At 43.9% G+C, this 17,981-nt stretch overlaps 1 protein-coding gene across 2 annotated transcripts in view; it reads left to right on the top strand.

The window, feature by feature from the left end:
- The window catches only part of Kdm2a (lysine demethylase 2A), an 83,189-nt gene extending 65,208 nt beyond the window's left edge, over positions 1-17,981 (top strand). For both annotated transcript variants that reach the window (XM_036201140.1, XM_036201131.1), the window contains exons 13-21: positions 1,808-1,891; positions 3,626-3,895; positions 4,298-4,429; positions 6,543-6,632; positions 8,931-9,637; positions 11,528-11,691; positions 12,873-13,031; positions 13,629-13,844; positions 14,845-17,981. In XM_036201140.1, the coding sequence (XP_036057033.1) occupies positions 1,808-1,891; positions 3,626-3,895; positions 4,298-4,429; positions 6,543-6,632; positions 8,931-9,637; positions 11,528-11,691; positions 12,873-13,031; positions 13,629-13,844; positions 14,845-15,026 (2,004 nt within the window). In that variant the 3' untranslated portion in view covers positions 15,027-17,981. The remainder of the gene's footprint in view (positions 1-1,807; positions 1,892-3,625; positions 3,896-4,297; positions 4,430-6,542; positions 6,633-8,930; positions 9,638-11,527; positions 11,692-12,872; positions 13,032-13,628; positions 13,845-14,844) is intronic.

Here is a 17,981-nt window from a genome sequence, read left to right as displayed (position 1 = left end):
GTCTTTTTTTTTTTTTTTTTTTTTTAATGAAAGCATTGCGGACTTGGCCCCAGCAAATGTAAGCTGGGAAGGAAATCTGCATTTCCCTCCACACCCACACATACCCCAGTAATTGAGTGGTGTGTATGTTAACTGCCCCCACCCAGCGCAGCCCACAGTTTGTCTCTCTAGCCTTCCCAATGCCCCCACAAAAGTCTTGCAGGTAGAATTAGGCTGTTCCAGTGAACTTAAGTTCCCTTTCTACTCTCTTAATCATAGGTCTTTCTGTGCAGTCTGCTTTGCTGAAAGTGGAAAGTCCCTGTTTGTGGACAGCTCAGTTCTCTCCCGCAGAGGAAATGGGCAGAGTCCTGCTCCTCCCCTATGCAAAGTGGGGGGAGGGGAGCCATGCACTCCTCAGTGCACATTTTGAATGGACCTGAATTTTTCACCCTAGGGAGATTAGGAGCTGGGACTAGAACCTTGTCCCACGTGGTACCACACCCTGCCTCTTCACCCCCACACAGTATGGCGTTAACATGAGGCTCTAGAATAGGGTGCCATAGCAACTTGAAGTAAATAAAACGTCTGAAAATGAGATCAGTTTGGGGGAAGGTGTAAGGCATCTGGAGATTTGGCAAAGAGAGATCTTAATAGAGGAAGCTTTCAGAACATAAGCAGGTTTTGTGAGCCCTAATTCTGGAATTTGGAGCATGATCTTTAGGTTAAGGATGAAATTAAAAGTTAATTAAAAACAGAACAATTAAAAGTTCTGATTATAAAAATGCTTGTTAAAGATGACCCAAGTATGCTGATCCTTCTAGGTCAAAGTTTAGTTTTTGCTGAAACAGTCTGTATGTGCACTTAAGGCAAGGGTGACCTAGACTTGCATTCTTTTGCTGTAGCGTTGCTTCATGGTTCATGCCATCAAAAAGGGGGATTTATTCTACTAGGGGGTTTTCGATTCAGAGTCTCTTTCAAAGACATGAAATGAATTGTCTCAAAGTCAACCCGTGTGACTCACTTAAGTGGCAGTTTCTTACTGGCATGTTATTCCTAAGCTATCCAAACTTTATTAAAGTCATAAGAACCGTTGATCTAAAACTGTTCCTTTCTCCTTAATAGTAATAAATGCAAAGCAGATTCAGCTTGTGTGCTCTGTGTGTGTACTGTGAACAGAGGGCATACAGCTGTAATCAGTCTTAGAACAGGTCTGTGTCTGAGGATATAGCTCAGTGGGTGAGCACTAGCCTAGAATGTGCTTATGTGATATTGTGGATTTAGTCCCCAGTACTGCTCCCTCTTCTACCCAAAAAGCAAGTTGTCTGTTGAACCAGGACATTAAGGTTATGTGTCTGGCTAATTCAGTATTAGCCTTTTAATGACCCTTTCCCCACATCTACAAATTAAAGACAAAACTGATAATAATTGCTGCTATAGAAAAGTGTGTAAGTAAAGTTTACTGTCCTGTATAGAACTGCCTGACCAGTAACACTGTAACACCATAGTAGCTAGAAGTCTTTATCTGTCTGTCTGTGGTGGTTGTTTGAGATAAGGCTGGCCTGGAACTTGCTATGTAGATCTGCTTCCTGAGTCCTAGAATTAATGTCAGGCGGCAGTACACCCAGCCAAGGTTAAAGTCTTGATAGCAGCAGTCCGAGGTTTCTCTTTCATTGTTGTTGACTTGATTCGCAATAAGCCTGTGTGGAGGGGAAATGCAGCCAACCTGCTTCTCTTCTCAATGGTGCTGAAGAGGGCAGAGGTAAGGCTGGATCTAAATGCTTTTTTGTTCACCATACTCAGCTTTTTTCTCCTTCTCTTTTACCCCTAGATTTTGCTGGAGGAACTTGCCAGTAGTGATCCCAAGTTAGCCCTCACTGGAGTCCCTATAGTGCAGTGGCCAAAAAGGGATAAGGTAAGAGACTTCTGCTCGATCTTCAAGCCACTTAAGTCTGTTACCTCTTGATCATTACCATCCATTCTGGAAAGAAAAGATAGCTAGAGGTAGATGGGGTTCAGTGCCTTGATAAAAGTTGGGCAAGGTGGCACAGAGGCTGGTGGATCTCTGTGAGTTTGAGGCCAACTTGGTCTACATTGTGACTTTAGGACAGCCAGAGCTATGTAGTGAGATCCTGTCTCACACACACAAAAAAAAAACAACAACAAAACACCGGTTGGCATGCTCTTTGATCCCAGCTTTCAGAAAATAGAGGGAGAAGATTTCAGTAAGTTCCAGGTCAGTCAGAGTTACATAGCAAGACCCTGTCTCAGCCAATGACTAAGTAAATAAAATATTGATAGTCAATCATTACTTGGTTCTGTTCAGGGTAATTGGCCCTCTCTCCAGGTTTAGAGGCTTTGATGTACATTGATTGACCACAGTAGATATCTTCTACTCTTTTGACCCAGAAACTCAGCTAAATATGATTTGTTAATTTAAATCAGTACATATATCTAAGACTAGAAGGTTGTTTTGTTGTTGTTGTTTGTTTGTTTGTTTTTTGTTGTTGTTGGTTTTTGGTTTTTCGAGACAGGGTTTCTCTGTAGACCAGGCTGGCCTTGAACTCACAGAGATCCTCATGCCACCACCACCACCAGGCAGACTAGGTTTTTTTGTTTTGTTATGGTAAGAACATGATCCCAAGAATTTACCACCCTCCTCTTTTTGAAATGGGTATACTAAGAGAACTCATGGTCTGCCTATGTTCTGGGATTGCAGATAGATTACCATTACACCCAGCTAAGATTAAAAAGAATTTTCATCAGCTAATAAATTGTCAGTTATCTTTTTATTTTTATATGCCCTTGAAGCTTACATCCTGTATAACTTTTTTACTTTACTGTCTGTGATAGAATTGGTATATTCTATGTGACCGGGAGCCACATTAGGCCCCTCTTCAGTGTTTTCTAGTTGGCAGTTGCAAAGTCCTGACATTCCAGGGGTGTTTAAGCAGAGTGCTAAAATTCTGGAGTTGAATAATGTCTTCAGAGAGACATCCCTCTTTCTCAGTGTAGAAGTCCATTTGCTGTGAGGGACTGCCTCAAAACAATTCAGTCACTTATGACTGAGTATTTTATGTTAGATAATTGTTAAGAAATGATGAGAAATTAAAAAATAGAAGATATGGCTCTTATCTTTGGAAAAGTCCCTCACAAGGTAAATAAACACAGTGCTAAAATTACAAACATTGGCATTTGTTTAACACTTAAATATTATTAGATGCAGTAAACAAGTTGTGTTCTGCCATTTAAGTGATAAATTAATAAGACTGATTTCATCTTCCAGGACTTTGCCATCCTGTTTTGAGTATATTCTGAGTTAGAAAGAACTATGGGAAGTTTGGGCCTTTGATGAGCTGTAGGGAGGGGCAAGTCTTACAACTTTCCAAATTGAAAGGGGTGTCAGAGCGTTAGGAGGGGCTGACAGGTTTTTTTGTCAATGTTGAGATTCTGTGGGCTGATAGAGCAGACAGTCCTGACGTCATAGTTCCGTACCATTTGGAAATAGCCATAGATAATACATAAATAAATGAACATGGCTGTGTTCCAATAAAAATTTATTTATGAAAATAGGCAGTGGGCAGATTTGCCTACAGATACGACTTTATTCTGCCTGGATATTGTTGACCTTACTGCTTTCTTTTCCTAGCTTAAATTCCCTACCAGGCCAAAAGTAAGGGTTCCTACCATTCCCATCACAAAGCCTCACACTATGAAGCCAGCTCCACGATTGACACCCGTAAGACCTGCTGCTGCCTCCCCTATTGTGTCGGGAGCCAGGCGGAGAAGAGTGCGCTGTAGGAAGTGCAAAGCATGTGTTCAAGGAGAATGTGGTGTCTGCCACTACTGCAGGGACATGAAGAAGTTTGGTGGACCTGGACGCATGAAGCAATCCTGTGTCCTCCGACAGTGCTTAGCAGTAAGTGATCTTGTAGGTAAAAGACTTTGCGGGAGTGGTGCTGGAGGAACTACGGAACGTGTAAAGTCAGAGAGACTGGGCTGAGATGGAGTGCCTCTCTCCCTGAGTTCAGAAGGAAGGTATCTAGTAGTGAAAACAATCTAATGGTTTGGCTGGACTCAGCTAATGTTCAAACGGAGCACCAGCATTTGAAGAGCAATTCAGTTTTCTGTCCCCTGCTTAGTAAGAAAGGACCTATGAAGCCAACTGCAAGCCAACCAATTGAATTAATTGCCTCTGGCAGTCTCTTCTTACTACCTTGTCCTTGTGCATCCTAGGTGAACCAAGTCTCCATCTTCATTTAAAGGGAACATGAAATTAAAATGTTCTAATTCTAGTCTTCTGCTCTTTGTCCTCTTGTAGCCCAGACTGCCTCATTCAGTTACATGTTCTCTCTGTGGAGAAGTGGATCAGAATGAAGAGACACAAGACTTTGAGAAGAAACTCATGGAATGCTGCATCTGCAACGAGATTGTTCATCCTGGTTGCCTCCAGGTAGAGATGTCTAAAGGCCCTTGACAGAAGGTTGAGACACCTGTCAGTAGAGGCTATTACCATCTCTACTATGGGCTTTGACTTCCCTGGTCATAGCGGAGAGCTAACATTAGCAGTTATTCAGATGTCTACTTTGTATCAGGCTGTGTGATAGTTTTTGAGGATAGAACAGTATGCAAAATAGACCAGTTCATGTCCCAGTGAACTGTGAGGCCTCTGGGTAGTGTGTTTGAAGTCTCCAAGCCATTGTCATGAAACTTAAAGGCTTGTTTGAGGATGCTTCAAGCTTCCAGACATCTCTACTATGTCCCTTATATCTCTGGATATGAGCTCTTAAGGGAGCTCATGGTGGTGGAGATTTAGAGCTCAACCTCCAAGATGGAGTTATGTGATCTAGCTTAAATTTTATATTCCCCGAGGGCCTTAGGTGATTCTGAAATGTAGCCAAAGAGAAGGCGTATTTTACATGCATTTTCTTTTTTTTTTTTTTTTTTTTCTTGAATCTTTATGACAAGCCTGTGAAATTGGATCTGTCACATTTAGGTCTCAGGAATATGAATGACTGATGTGGTGACATACACCTGTAGTCCCAGTTACTGTGAGGTGGGGAAATGGCTTTAGTTTATGAATCTGAGATCAGTAACATAGTGAGACCCCCATCTCAAAGTTGGGTAGGTGGATGAGTGGGTGGGCAGGTGGGTATTTGTGGGTGCTGGCGCTTGGGCTTTGACCAAGAATATCAACAGTTAAGGGCTTCCACCTGGTGGTTATGAGACATTGTCAGGGATGGCAATCTGCACAATTTCACAAAGATTAAAATGTGAAAAATAGATGGTTGGTGATGGCTCACACCTTTAATTCCAACACTTAGGAGGCAGGCAGATCTCTGAGTTCCAGAAGAGCCAGGGCTATCCAGAAAAACCCTGTCTCAAAAAACAAAACCAAAAAAGAAAAGAAAAGAAAAATACATGTGTTGAAATTGATCAGAGCTAGATAGATGTGGCACATGTCTGTAATTCCTGTATTTTGTAGATTCAGGCAGCAGTATGCTAAGTTTAAGGCAGCCTGAGCTACTACTATTGACTGACTCAAGAGGGCATGTGAAAAAGAAAATTGGTAAAGTAGTACCTCCCCGTGAGGAATTGTTAGTAGAGAATTCGGGTAAATACCAAGCACCTTTCTGAATAGCTTTCTATTTGTTTTGAGATATTCTCCCAGTATAGTTCTATTCGGTCAGAACCCACTTTGTAGATTAGGCTAACCTTGAATTTACTAAGATCATCCTGCCTCTGTTCCTCAAGTGCTGAAATTACAGGGAAATGCCACCGTATCGGTCATAAACCCTTTGAATTTAGTTCTTTCTACAAGCCAGGGTTTGTGTTATATATCTCAAGCAGTTGAGTTGATGCATTGTATCTACATTTTACATTGATGAACCCTGAGTCACAGAAACTAATAGTCATTGATCTTTGAATCTCAGTTTGCCCATATAGCAAGGTCGGGTCTGGTGGGATTGACTTGAGATATTATTTAGGAGAGGAAACCCAATTCTAAACTGTCCCAGACCCTGAAAAATCTCTGCAGGGTACCTAGAATCAAGGTGGGTAAGATTAATCAGTTTACTTGTAGCTAGGAGTAGGTGTTAGTATTGTTTATTGCTCAGTAGCTCTTAGTCTTTTTTTTTTCCTTCTTTTCTTCTTCACAGGGTTTCTCTGTAGTTTTGGTGCCTGTCCTGGAACTCACTCTGTAGACCAGGCTGGCTTTGAACTCACAGAGATCCTCCTGCCTCTGCCTCCTGAGTGCTGGGATTAAAGGCGTGCGCCACCCGGCGTAGCTGTGAGTCTTTAATTCCCAAATAGACCAGTATGTTTAAAAATAGATGATTGGGGGTGTTGTGGGTGCACCTTTAATTAATCCCAGCACTTAAGAGGCAGAGGTAGGTGGATTTCTGAGTTCAAGGACAGCCTGATTTACACAGAGACTCTGTCTCAAAAAAAAAAAAAAAAAAAAAAGAGAGAATAGTTGACTCTTCCAGTTTCTTCCTACCTGTGTTACTGTGTCATGTAAAGGCAGAGGAGACTAACTTTTTTTTAATATCCCTATCTGCCTGTAGATGGATGGAGAGGGGTTACTTAACGAGGAATTGCCAAATTGCTGGGAGTGTCCAAAGTGTTACCAGGAAGACAGCTCGGAGAAAGCCCAGGTAAAGGAAATGTTCAGTCTGGTAGGTTGCTGTGCACTGGACTTTGCAGTAGTATCCACGGGCTTTCTGTGACCCAAGATTTATTTTTCCCCATTTGTTTGTGGGGTTGGGGTTTTGTTGTTATTGTTGTTTTGCTCTTGTTTGGAGTTTGGTTTTGGTTGGGGGGGTGTTTTGTTTTTTGTTTGTTTTTTTGCTTTAGTTTATCTTTTTTTGTTTTGTTTGTTTCTTCAGAGCTGAGGACTGAACCCAGGGCCTTGGGCTTGCTAGACCAGCACTCTACCACTGAGCTAAATCCCCAACCCCATTTTTTGCTTTTTTTTTTTTTTTTACTACTAAATGCTATATGGTTCCACTTGGAATTTCTGATGTCCTTTTTATTCTATAGTGTACTAGAAAGGCAGGAACCATTCCTGGGCTATTGAATGGAAGAACTAGGTATTCAACTTTGTCCTGAGGAATGTAATTAGTGGGGGTGGCAGGCTTGGCCTGTGATGCTGTTGCATACTGGATTCATACACTAGAGTTTCCGGTTAAGCAGGTTTACATTTTTTTTTTCCTCATCTTTACCTCTTTGTCCTTACCTGCCCCATGCACCCAAATGGGCAGTTCAGAAGCAATTCCAAAGCCACTCCACTAGAGAGAATGGGGACCAGCTTCATGACTTTAGTTCAGGACAGCTAAGGTTGTTGCCCTAATGGTCACCAGTAACATCAGAGGGCCAAAAGGACTATGATATTCATGCTGGCAAGGCTGGACCTGCTGAGGACATAGACAGCAGGAGATGGCTGCCTTCTGTCAGTTCTTCAAGAACCCTACACAGGCATGAGGAAGAAGCATGAAGGAAATTGCTTGACACACACACACACACACACACACACACACACACACACACACACACACACATATATATATATATATATATCTTCCACTTGGGCTCTGGGGCAGTTGAAATTTTAGTGTTTGTTTGTTTTTGTTGTTTAGGTATTTTGAGACAAGGTTTCACTATGTAGATCAGACTGGCTTTGAACTCACAGAAATCCTACTCTTCTGCCTCCCCAGTGCTGAAATTAAGGGGTGTGTGCACCATGCCAGGCTAGTTATTTATTTATCTATTTATCTATTTATTTATTTATTTGGCTTTGTTTTGTTTTGTTTTTTGAGACAGGGTCCCTCTGTGTTGTTTTGGTGCCTGTCCTGGATCTCGCCCTGTAGACCAGGCTGTCCTCAAACTCACAGAGATCCACTTGGCTCTGCCTCCCGAGTGCTGGGATTAAAGGAGTGCACCACCACCACCGCCGCCTGGCCTAGTTGAAATATTTTTGAGAATGAGGGTTTGTGGAGTTGACTACGCTCCCAAAGTTCTCATTCCATGTTCTTGAACTAGTAGCTTTTGAATTTGTCTTCATTGGTGCAGATGAGGATGACAAATGCTGTTTTGATTGTGTTTTAATATGCTATGAAAACTAGCTGCAGAACAGAGATGGTCATTTCCTCCATAGTGACTAAGACTGTAAAGAGCAAAAGAAAACAGACCAGGACTGTTGCTGGTAACAGAATGTCTCCTTATGGAAAATCTGATTTATTAATAGTATATTTAGTGGCATATATTGACTGAATTTTGTCACAGCATAGCTGAAGTGGTCACAGGAAAGGACAAGCATTTGGAAAGCATAGGTACTACAGTATGAGGCCTAGGCGTTGTGAGATTCTTCACTCTAATCATAAGCAAATCTCTGCAGTGGCAGGGTTCCTCCTGGAGAGCTCGATCGAGACACTGTAGAGTTGACAGCTGAGAGGCAGTGAAGTCTGGTACTCTCTCCCCTGCTTTTTTGTCCATGGTTAGATGAACTGCTTTTCTTTCATCAGCATGGATGCATCGCTTGATTGTGAAAGAGCTAAATTAGAGACTACGTAAATATAAGTTATACAAAAGATGGAGTTGTAGTGCTAAAACAGTATTTTTACCCAAAGACATATCCAAAAACTGAGGTAGAGTGAATAAGATAGGGTGCAGAATCAAGAAGCCTTATGTTCTAGATTTTATTTCTCTATCTTGACACAAACCTTTTCTCACAAATCGGTTTCCCAAGTGACAATATAAGGATTTTGTGTTCTGAAATCAGCATTCTATGGCCTGGGTGTGAGTTCAGTTGCTGATCTTGGTAGTCTCAATCCCAAGGCTCTAAGAAAATGACCCCCTTAAGCAGCAGTGACCTGGCTTCTCTCAGGTTTTCCTTGTTACTTTAGAAGGTTTAGAAAAAGGGAAGCACTACTATTTCTTTTCTGGACATTTTGCAGAAGCGGAAAATAGAAGAGAGTGATGAAGAAACTGTGCAAGCCAAAGTCCTACGGCCCCTGAGGAGCTGCGAGGAGCCCCTCACACCCCCGCCTCACTCACCTACTTCCATGCTGCAGCTCATCCACGACCCGGTTTCTCCCCGGGGTATGGTGACTCGGTCATCCCCTGGGGCTGGCCCCAGTGACCACCACAGTGCCAGCCGGGATGAGCGCTTCAAACGGCGGCAGTTGCTGAGGCTGCAAGCCACAGAGCGCACCATGGTACGGGAAAAGGAGAACAATCCCAGCGGCAAAAAGGAGCTGTCTGAAGTTGAGAAAGCCAAGATCCGGGGATCGTACCTCACTGTCACGCTACAGAGGCCCACCAAAGAGCTCCACGGGACTTCCATTGTGCCCAAGCTGCAGGCCATCACAGCTTCCTCTGCCAACCTTCGCCCTAACCCTCGTGTGCTGATGCAGCACTGCCCAGCCCGAAACCCCCAGCGTGGGGATGAGGAGGGGCTGGGAGGAGAGGAGGAGGAAGAGGAGGAGGAGGAAGATGACAGTGCAGAGGAGGGGGGTGCAGCCAGGCTGAATGGCCGGGGCAGTTGGGCTCAGGATGGAGACGAAAGCTGGATGCAGCGGGAGGTCTGGATGTCTGTCTTCCGCTACCTCAGCCGCAGAGAACTTTGTGAATGTATGCGAGTGTGCAAGACGTGGTATAAATGGTGAGCAGGGATACAGGGGGTCAGGAATAGGGGCAGGGGTGTAGGTGGTAGGTCTTCTGTATGAGAGCTGCATGCACCTTGATATCTGTAAATATGTCAGGTCTTTTAAGGAGTAAGTGGGGGGGGTTCGGGATTTATTTAGCTCAGTGGTAGAGCGCTTGCCTAACAAGTGCAAGGCCCTGGGTTCGATCCTCAGCTTTAAAAAAAAGAGTAAGGGGACCTAGTCTGTGGGTGCTGTTAAAGGTGTGGTCCATTGTACCCGCAGGTTTTGGGGGGATTTGACTCTGCCTCTCTCCCTGTTCTTTTTCCCTGTCTCTTTGCTGGGGAAAGGCAAAGGGATTTAAAGGATGGATTTGTATGGTTCTAAAATGTAGGGTTTTAGAGTTGTAAGCCTGTCTTCTCTCCCCTAACTTACCATGTGCTGCTTGAGAGTATGACAAGCTACATAGTGATCCAGTGTTCATGACAGGATTGCACCAGGAGAAATGGGCAGACTCTTCAAAATGAATTTGAAGGTGCTCCAAATCTTCCAGTTCTAGTATTCTTTGGTCTCGTCTATAGTCTGCTTCCAGTTTGAATTATCTCCCAAACCTGAATCATTCATTCTTTCAACAAGCAGAGCCCAGTTCTGAAGCCGAGACATAATTATCTTTCCTAATGGACCATGTCTCCTCCAGTTGGACAGACTTAGTGGGGATAATCCTAGAGCTAATGATTGAAGAAATTGCTGTGGGGCATTGTGAGGTTTACCATAAGGGTATATAATTTTTATTTTGGTCACACTATTAATGTTCCCAAAATTTGGTGTTCTGACCAGCAGTATATATCTGGAAATCTGGAAATTTTTAGAGTACGGTAGTACAAAAAGAGGGTGTGGGGAAGAAAGGAAATCAGATCCCCAAGCCTGCTGAATCAGAGCCTCTGGGATGGGTCTAGCAGTGTACGCTGCATGTTGTGTATTTCTTTATTTAGAACACCTGCCATTGAGATTTTGTCAGTCTAATAACTTTGCCAATATAAAGCTATTTCTTGAGTTAGAATTAATGTGTGATCTGCTCAAATTCTCCTATTTTCTTTTTGTCAAGTAAGTAGGCCTGCCAGGCTCTCTACTCCTTGGTTTTTTGGGCCAAGGCGCACAAGGCTCCTGTTACATACTATCTGCTTGTGCCCTGCCAGACAGGCTGAGCTCAGAGGCAAGGACTGTAACATGAAATAGAAGCCTGCATGGTGTGCTGCTATCTGTAGACTACAGTAGAAAGGCCTCTGCCTTTCAATTTTGGACTTGTCTGGCTAGAATATGTCAAGCTAGCAGGGAAGCAGATGCCCCTGGGTGTGGAAAGGGGCTGTCTAGACTAATAGAGAGCATTGTTTGGCTTGAGACAGTAATAGGCTCCAGGCAAGATGTGTTGTGGTGGTGCTCAGTAATATCCTTCATCTTCTTTTTCTGCAAGTAACAAGGGAAAGGAGCAAGCCAAGGAATTCTAGGCAATAAGAAATGAAGGGATTTGAAAATTACAAAAACTCTGTGGAAACCTATTTATTATCTTGTAACCAAGTTAAGAATTAAAGTATTTTTTTTTAATTGTTTAAATGTTCCTGTATACCTTTCAACAGAAGCCATACTGTTTTAGTACAAAGGAAGGGAATTTACAGTTGTGTGGACTGGCAAAACCATGCCCTGATTAACCTAGATTTGCAAAATGTCTAGTTGTTGTAAAGAATAACATAGTTTTTGCCTAATTCTGAGGCTTAAAAATGACAGTTATCCTTGGTTTTTTATAGGAGAAGTTAGAGAAATGGTCTTCGGGTATTCTGCCTTTACCAGAAGCCGCCTAGCAGAGTGCCTTTGACAAGAATTTCAAGTTAGTTAAATTCTCTTCCCTCTTACAGGTGCTGTGATAAACGACTTTGGACAAAAATTGACTTGAGTAGGTGTAAGGCCATCGTACCCCAAGCTCTCAGTGGGATCATCAAGCGGCAACCAGTAAGCCTTGACCTTAGTTGGACTAACATCTCCAAAAAGCAGCTGACGTGGCTGGTCAATAGGCTGCCAGGTGGGTGAACAGCCAGACCCTCAGGGAACATTAGACTATGGTCAGCACTGCTTAGAAATGATGCAGTGTGGTTTAAGGCAGTAGTCCACTGTGACTGCCAGTCTCTAAGGCATTGCTGGTTTGGTGACTGCACTAGACGCAGAATGATTGGGTTGCTGCTGCTAGCTCTGCACATTTCCTGAGTATACAAGAGGAAATTTGTGTCAGATTTTGTCTCCATCAGCCCCCTGTTAATCCTTCAGGATTTTGAGGTCCCAGAAGGACAGAAACCACACTGCATCTGTTGCTCTAGTAGAAACTAAACAGTTGGGTCTTTATTTTCCTTCTTTTTATGTGTATGAATGTGGGTGAGTATACATTCGTGTGTACATATGCATTAGAAGTTGATACCAGGAACTTTGGATCACTCTTCCACTTCATACATTGAGGTATAGGGTCTGTCAGTCACACCTTGGAGCTTGCATAAGATATAGCTAGTCTTGATACTAAGTTTGTGGAAATCCCATCTCTTCAATGCTGTAATTACTGGCAAGCTGCCATTTCCCCCTGGCATTTATGTGGTTTCTGGGCATATGAATTCTAGTCTTGTTAATACATAAGTAAGTACGTACATTGGTAAGTAAATTTAACTGCTTAGCCATCTCCCTAATCCCACCCCAGCAATTTTTTTCGTTTGTTTTATTTTGAGATGGTCTCACTTTGTGCCCTTAAACTATGCAGAGCTCACAGAGATCAGCCTGCCTATGCCTTCTAAGTGCTGAGGTGAAAGGCATGTGCTACCACACTCAGCTCTAGCAATTAGTTATTTTGTTTTGTTTTGGGGTTTGTTTGTTTTTTCTTTCAAGACAGGGGTTTCTCTGTGTAGCTCTGGCTGTTCTGGAACTCAATCTGTAGACCAGACTGGCCTTGAACTCAGAGATCTGCCTGTCTCTGCTGGGATTAAAGTATGCACTGCCGCCACCCAGTTTTCCAGCAATTGATCTTAACACCAAAGTAAAAGCTATAACTTGGAGGCCTAGACACCATGACAAATCTTTAGACTTGGTTACTAGATCAGAATATAATCCTTCTCTCCCATTAGACTGGAGATCCATTCCTTTTGCCCAGAACAGCTGATAACAGAAGCTTTGAATTCTGTATGTGCAGAGAATATTGTATGTCTGTTTTTCCATTTGTTGCAGGACTAAAAGACCTCCTCCTAGCAGGCTGTTCCTGGTCTGCAGTCTCTGCCCTCAGCACCTCCAGCTGCCCCCTTCTCAGGACACTTGATCTTCGGTGGGCAGTAGGAATTAAAGACCCTCAAATTCGGGACTTGCTGACTCCACCCACAGATAAACCAGGTATGATCTGGACCTACCTGACTATCTGTGTCTGTCTTTGAGGAAGCTTTCTGTTTGAAACTAAGGTCTCAGAATTAAACTGTGGAAGAATAGAAGAGTACAAGGCTAAAATACAAGCAGGTAACTCCCACAAACAGGAGGCAATCCATTCTATGCAATTAGTTTGGGCCCAGAGAGCATAAACCTGAGAAAGTTTACAAGGCTTCTGGGTCAGAGTAGGACACTAAAAGCTCTTTGCACACTGGACTGTGAGAAGTTTTGGAAGGCCCACTCCACACATCACCTTGGAAGTGGGGCATACAATCCAATGAACACTCCCTATGGGAAGGGTTAAGTGTGTCCTAGCAAGCACATAGCTGCTTCCACCTTGAGGCTTTGGTAGAGAATTAAAAGTTTGATCTAAGCTTTTTTTTTTTTTCCTTCTTTTTTTCTTTTCAAGACAGGGTTTCACTATGTAGCCTAGCTTTCCTGGAACTCACTCTGTAAACCAGTCTGGCCTTGAACTCACTGAGATCCACCTGTCTCTGCCTCCCGAATGCTGGGATTAAAGACATGCGCTACCACCACCTGGCGTAAGTTCTTTTCTTGCCCTTGCAGGTCAAGACAATCGAAGCAAGCTCCGGAACATGACTGACTTCCGGCTGGCAGGCCTTGACATCACAGATGCCACTCTCCGACTCATTATTCGCCACATGCCCCTATTGTCTCGACTCGACCTCAGTCACTGCAGCCACCTTACAGATCAGTCCTCCAACCTACTCACTGCTGTCGGGTCTTCCACTCGATACTCCCTCACAGAGCTCAATATGGCAGGTATGCTTCAGTCTTTATGCTTGGGGTATTAGTGATATCCATGCTTTCAGAACTAAATCGTGCTTATTTACTGATTCACATCTGCATGGGGATAGAGAGCTGGCACAGTGGTTCCCATCCCCCAAGTCAGGTAGCTCACAGCCACTTGTAACTCTAGCTCCTGGGGATTTGACATCTTCTAGCCTTTGGGCACCTATACACACATTGGCATACACACAAAAATAAATCTTTTTTGAAAATTCACAGCTAGGCATGGTGGCACATACCTTTAATCTAATCCCAGTATTTTTGAAGCAGAGGAAGATGGATTTCTTGAGTTTGAGGTCATCAAGGTATGCATAGTGAGACCTTGTCTCAAAAAAATAAATAATAAATTTTGAGAGTATACATATGGGCCAGGTCATAATAGCACATACCTTTAATCCCAGCACTTGGGTGGCAAAGGCAGGCAGATCTCTTGAGTTTGAGGTCATCCTGGTCTACATAGTGAACTTCAGGACAGCCAGGGCTACACAGAGAAACCTTGTCTTCAAACAAAAAACAAACAAACAATAATACATGTCTGGCCAGTTGTGGTAGCACACCCCTTTTTAAATCCCAGTTCTTGGGGGGCAGATCTCTGTAAGTCCAAGGCCAGCCAGAGCTACATAGAGAGACTCTATCTCAACAACAACAAAAAGTTTACATCTGCAGTAGAACAAGAGACTTCTATTCCTCTTTTAACCAAAAGATCTAGGAGGCAGGTTATATAAACTTAAGTGCTTGCATGTATGACAGCCATCTTCTGTAGACTGCCAATGGCCCTTGTGCTGCTCAATTGCCCATGGTGCTTGGAGGAAAGCAGTGAAAGCCACAGTACACATGGCACCTCTGGTCTCTCAGCATGTGACAAAAATGGGCTTTGATTTAGCATTTTGGAGGAGAATAGAACTGAAGGCAAAGGTGGGCATCTGTGGCTGTGTGTTTATGATCTTTGTTCTCTTGGCCATGTTGCCCACAGGTTGCAATAAATTGACAGACCAGACCCTGTTCTTCCTAAGGCGAATTGCTAATGTCACCTTGATTGACCTTCGAGGATGCAAACAGATCACTAGAAAAGCCTGTGAGCACTTCATCTCAGACTTGTCCATCAACAGCCTCTACTGCCTGTCTGATGAGAAACTGATACAGAAGATTAGCTAAGACATGCTCAGCCCGGACTGAACAGGAAAATCTTCCCCTGCCTTCCCATCAAGGAGAGTCTCTCCCTGCTGCAGGCTCTGAGGCCAATGACACTCCCTTCTCTGCTCTCTTTTCTCTGAGCCCTTCTCCCACAGATGGAGCAGAGAGGATGGTGGACACCAAGGTCACTTGCCTGCTCCTCTCCCTCCCAAGGAAAAGAGGAGAGGTCGATCAAGGAGAAAGCACAGGCTGTGCTGTCCCGGTGCCTGCTTGCTTGCTCATCTGCCAGCTGGGAAGCTGGGCTCTCAGTTTTGGGGAATTTGTGCATCTTTCACCTGCACTGGGCCAAGAGCCCTTCCTTCTCACCCATGGTCCCCCAGCGGTGCCTGGTTCTGAGCAAACTCCAGGGAGGAAGGTGGCCTTGCCTCCCTGGCCAGGTTCTCCTCATGGTGTCCGTTGCGCGTCTCTCCTCCGTTATACTCTCCCGGCTTCTGCAGGAGGGGCCAACAGCCCTAGGAATACCAGGCCTGGCAGGTCTCAATGGTGCTGTGAGATGTCTGAAGCTTTGCTCCATGTCTGTGCTAGCCCTTTTTCTTTCCCCTGGGCTTGATGCTGTCCAACACTCATGCTCATTCACATAATATAGTCCCCATTCTACCACCACACCCCCCAAACTTCTCCACTAGTCTCTGAGTTTGTTGTTGCACTTACTGGGGTTATTAAAAGCTCTTCCAAGGCGCTGGAACTGTACCCCCAGAGATGCTCCATTTCATTGCCACTCAGGCATATTCTAAGACAGGCATCATCTCCCTTCCCCACCCCAATGCCTCCTACCAACTGCCCTTTCCATGTGTTCTCTTTCCTGCCTGAACAGGGCTTTCCTAGAATGCGTGTCCTCCAAAGGAGCAGCCCGTTTCCTCAGGTTGGAACAGAGGACTGGTTGAGTCCCCACCTGCCTCCAGGCTAGGCTCCTCTAGGCCTCTGGTTTAGCATAGCCCTCTGAGCCCAGGCCTGTGTATAGCCTAGCAGCTCACTGACCTGGTGCCTTTTAAGGGGAGTCCTGATTGGAAGCCAGTCACCTGCCCTCTCCCTGCAGCCTTGGAAGTGTGTGTGCATGTGCCTCTGTGTGTCTGGCTGAGTGTGCTGCACTCTTGTGCAGAGAAGGAGGGGAGCATGATGCCTCCTGCTCCACCACCCTTCTTCAAGCCCCATCAGCTGCCCCCTTTACTTTGCATTGAACGGCCTGTCCAAAGATCCTCTCTCTAGGGCAGCAGAGAGCTTTTTGCACTTTAAAAGAAAGAAAGAAAAAATGGTCGGAATTATTCTGGGTCAATATTTAGAGTGTGAGGAGATGCTCAGCAGAGGCCTGTGGCCAGAGTTTGTCAGTGATACATGCAAATTTGCACTCTGCTCCCCATCAGTAGGAGATTGATAGCACAGCCTTGCCCCACCTTCTCTTCCCCAGCTATACCCCTTCCCGTTTCCCAACCCCATTTCCTGTAACCCAGCCTCAGGCTTTCCTAAACTCCATCAGGAGGGGACAGAGCCCGGGCACCATGAGTCTGAAGCGTGAACCGCCCAAGGAGAGATGCTAACTGCACCCTTGCCACTGCCAAAGCAATAGAGGCAGAAGCGTCACCTCTTTGCCACCTAGCCCAGCTTTGACCCTGGCATTAACCAGACTTTTTCCAGGAAAACTGGGTTCTGGCAAGGGGTGGCATTGTTTCTTCCAATCTGCTGATCATCTTGGCTGCACCTAAAAAAACAGCAGTCTGCTCCCATGACCCTCTGCCATTCCATTGGTCTTCAGGACCCAGAATTCTGGGGCTGAAATGTTGAGGAAATGCCAGTGACTTATTCCAGAGTGCCTCAGTTAGGGGAACTTCTGTAAAGAACCCTGGGTGTTGAGCAAAAACCTTATTAATATTATTAATGACCTATAATTAGAAGCTTCCTGCCTCTTTTTTTTTTTTTTTTTTTTTCCTTTTTGGTTGCTCCTGTGGAAAATACTAAAATTACTAAGTTTTGTTTGTCGTCTTTTTATAAAAGGGGAGGTGGAGAGACCCCTTCAGAGCAGGGATTGTGCCGGGAGAGTGCCTCTGACCTTTGGGACAGTTCATCCACAGAAATTTCTAAGCTGATGGCTTGTCTGGGGTTTTGGTCTTTACATTTAGGTTTGGAAAAAGCGAATGTTTTACCACACAGAAATTCGTCAGCTGAAAAGGGAGCTCAGGATGGTGGCAGATGGATTGATGCCTTTGCTGGGTCTTTCTTTTCCTTAGGACTGTGAGGGAGAATGGTTTTTAGAGGTGAGGGTTGGTCCTTGCAAAGGAGAGAAGTGTCTCTGGGGGCAAAGAACATGTAAGTTCATAGTCCTGCATCTACTCTTAGCTGTGGTCTTGCCGGAGCCTGGCCTCCTCAGACTGTAGGATCAGACCTCTGCCTTCATCTTTCCACATACTGGGGCAAAAAACCACAAAGGAAAGGAAGAAAATTATATATATATATATAATTATATATATATAATATAAAATCACTTGGTGATTAAAAAAAATAACTGCTCAATAAATAAAACTCCTAAAGTCACTATGTTTAAAGGGTTTGTTTTTTGGGGGGAAATATTGTAAATATATATTTTTCTGTTGCTTATTTAGAGTCAATCTCCAATGTTGTGCTAAGATTTTTAAATTAAATGTAAGCATTAAGGGAATGAGTCTTAGGCTGCCAGCGGACACATTGGCATTATTTTGGGTCAGGGAAGAAAGGAAGCTAGTTGGACTTTGTTTTCTAAAAGTTCCCCACTGGTTTTAGAAAGAGCAAAGATGTCTTTCTTCTGACACTTGGGAATGGGAGATATTTGTGTAATAAAATTTTTAAAAGACAAAAAAAGAAAGAAATAGCCTCCAATGGGAAATATTTTGATTTGGTTTTCTTTTTTGTTTTTGTTTTTAAATAAAAAGACTTTAAAAACAAAAA

Source organism: Onychomys torridus, chromosome 1 (assembly GCF_903995425.1).
Source record: "Onychomys torridus chromosome 1, mOncTor1.1, whole genome shotgun sequence".
In the NCBI taxonomy this organism is placed as follows: domain Eukaryota; kingdom Metazoa; phylum Chordata; class Mammalia; order Rodentia; family Cricetidae; genus Onychomys; species Onychomys torridus.
The sequence above is the reverse complement of the archived record's forward strand: the minus strand, read 5'-3'. Positions and strand labels throughout refer to the sequence as shown.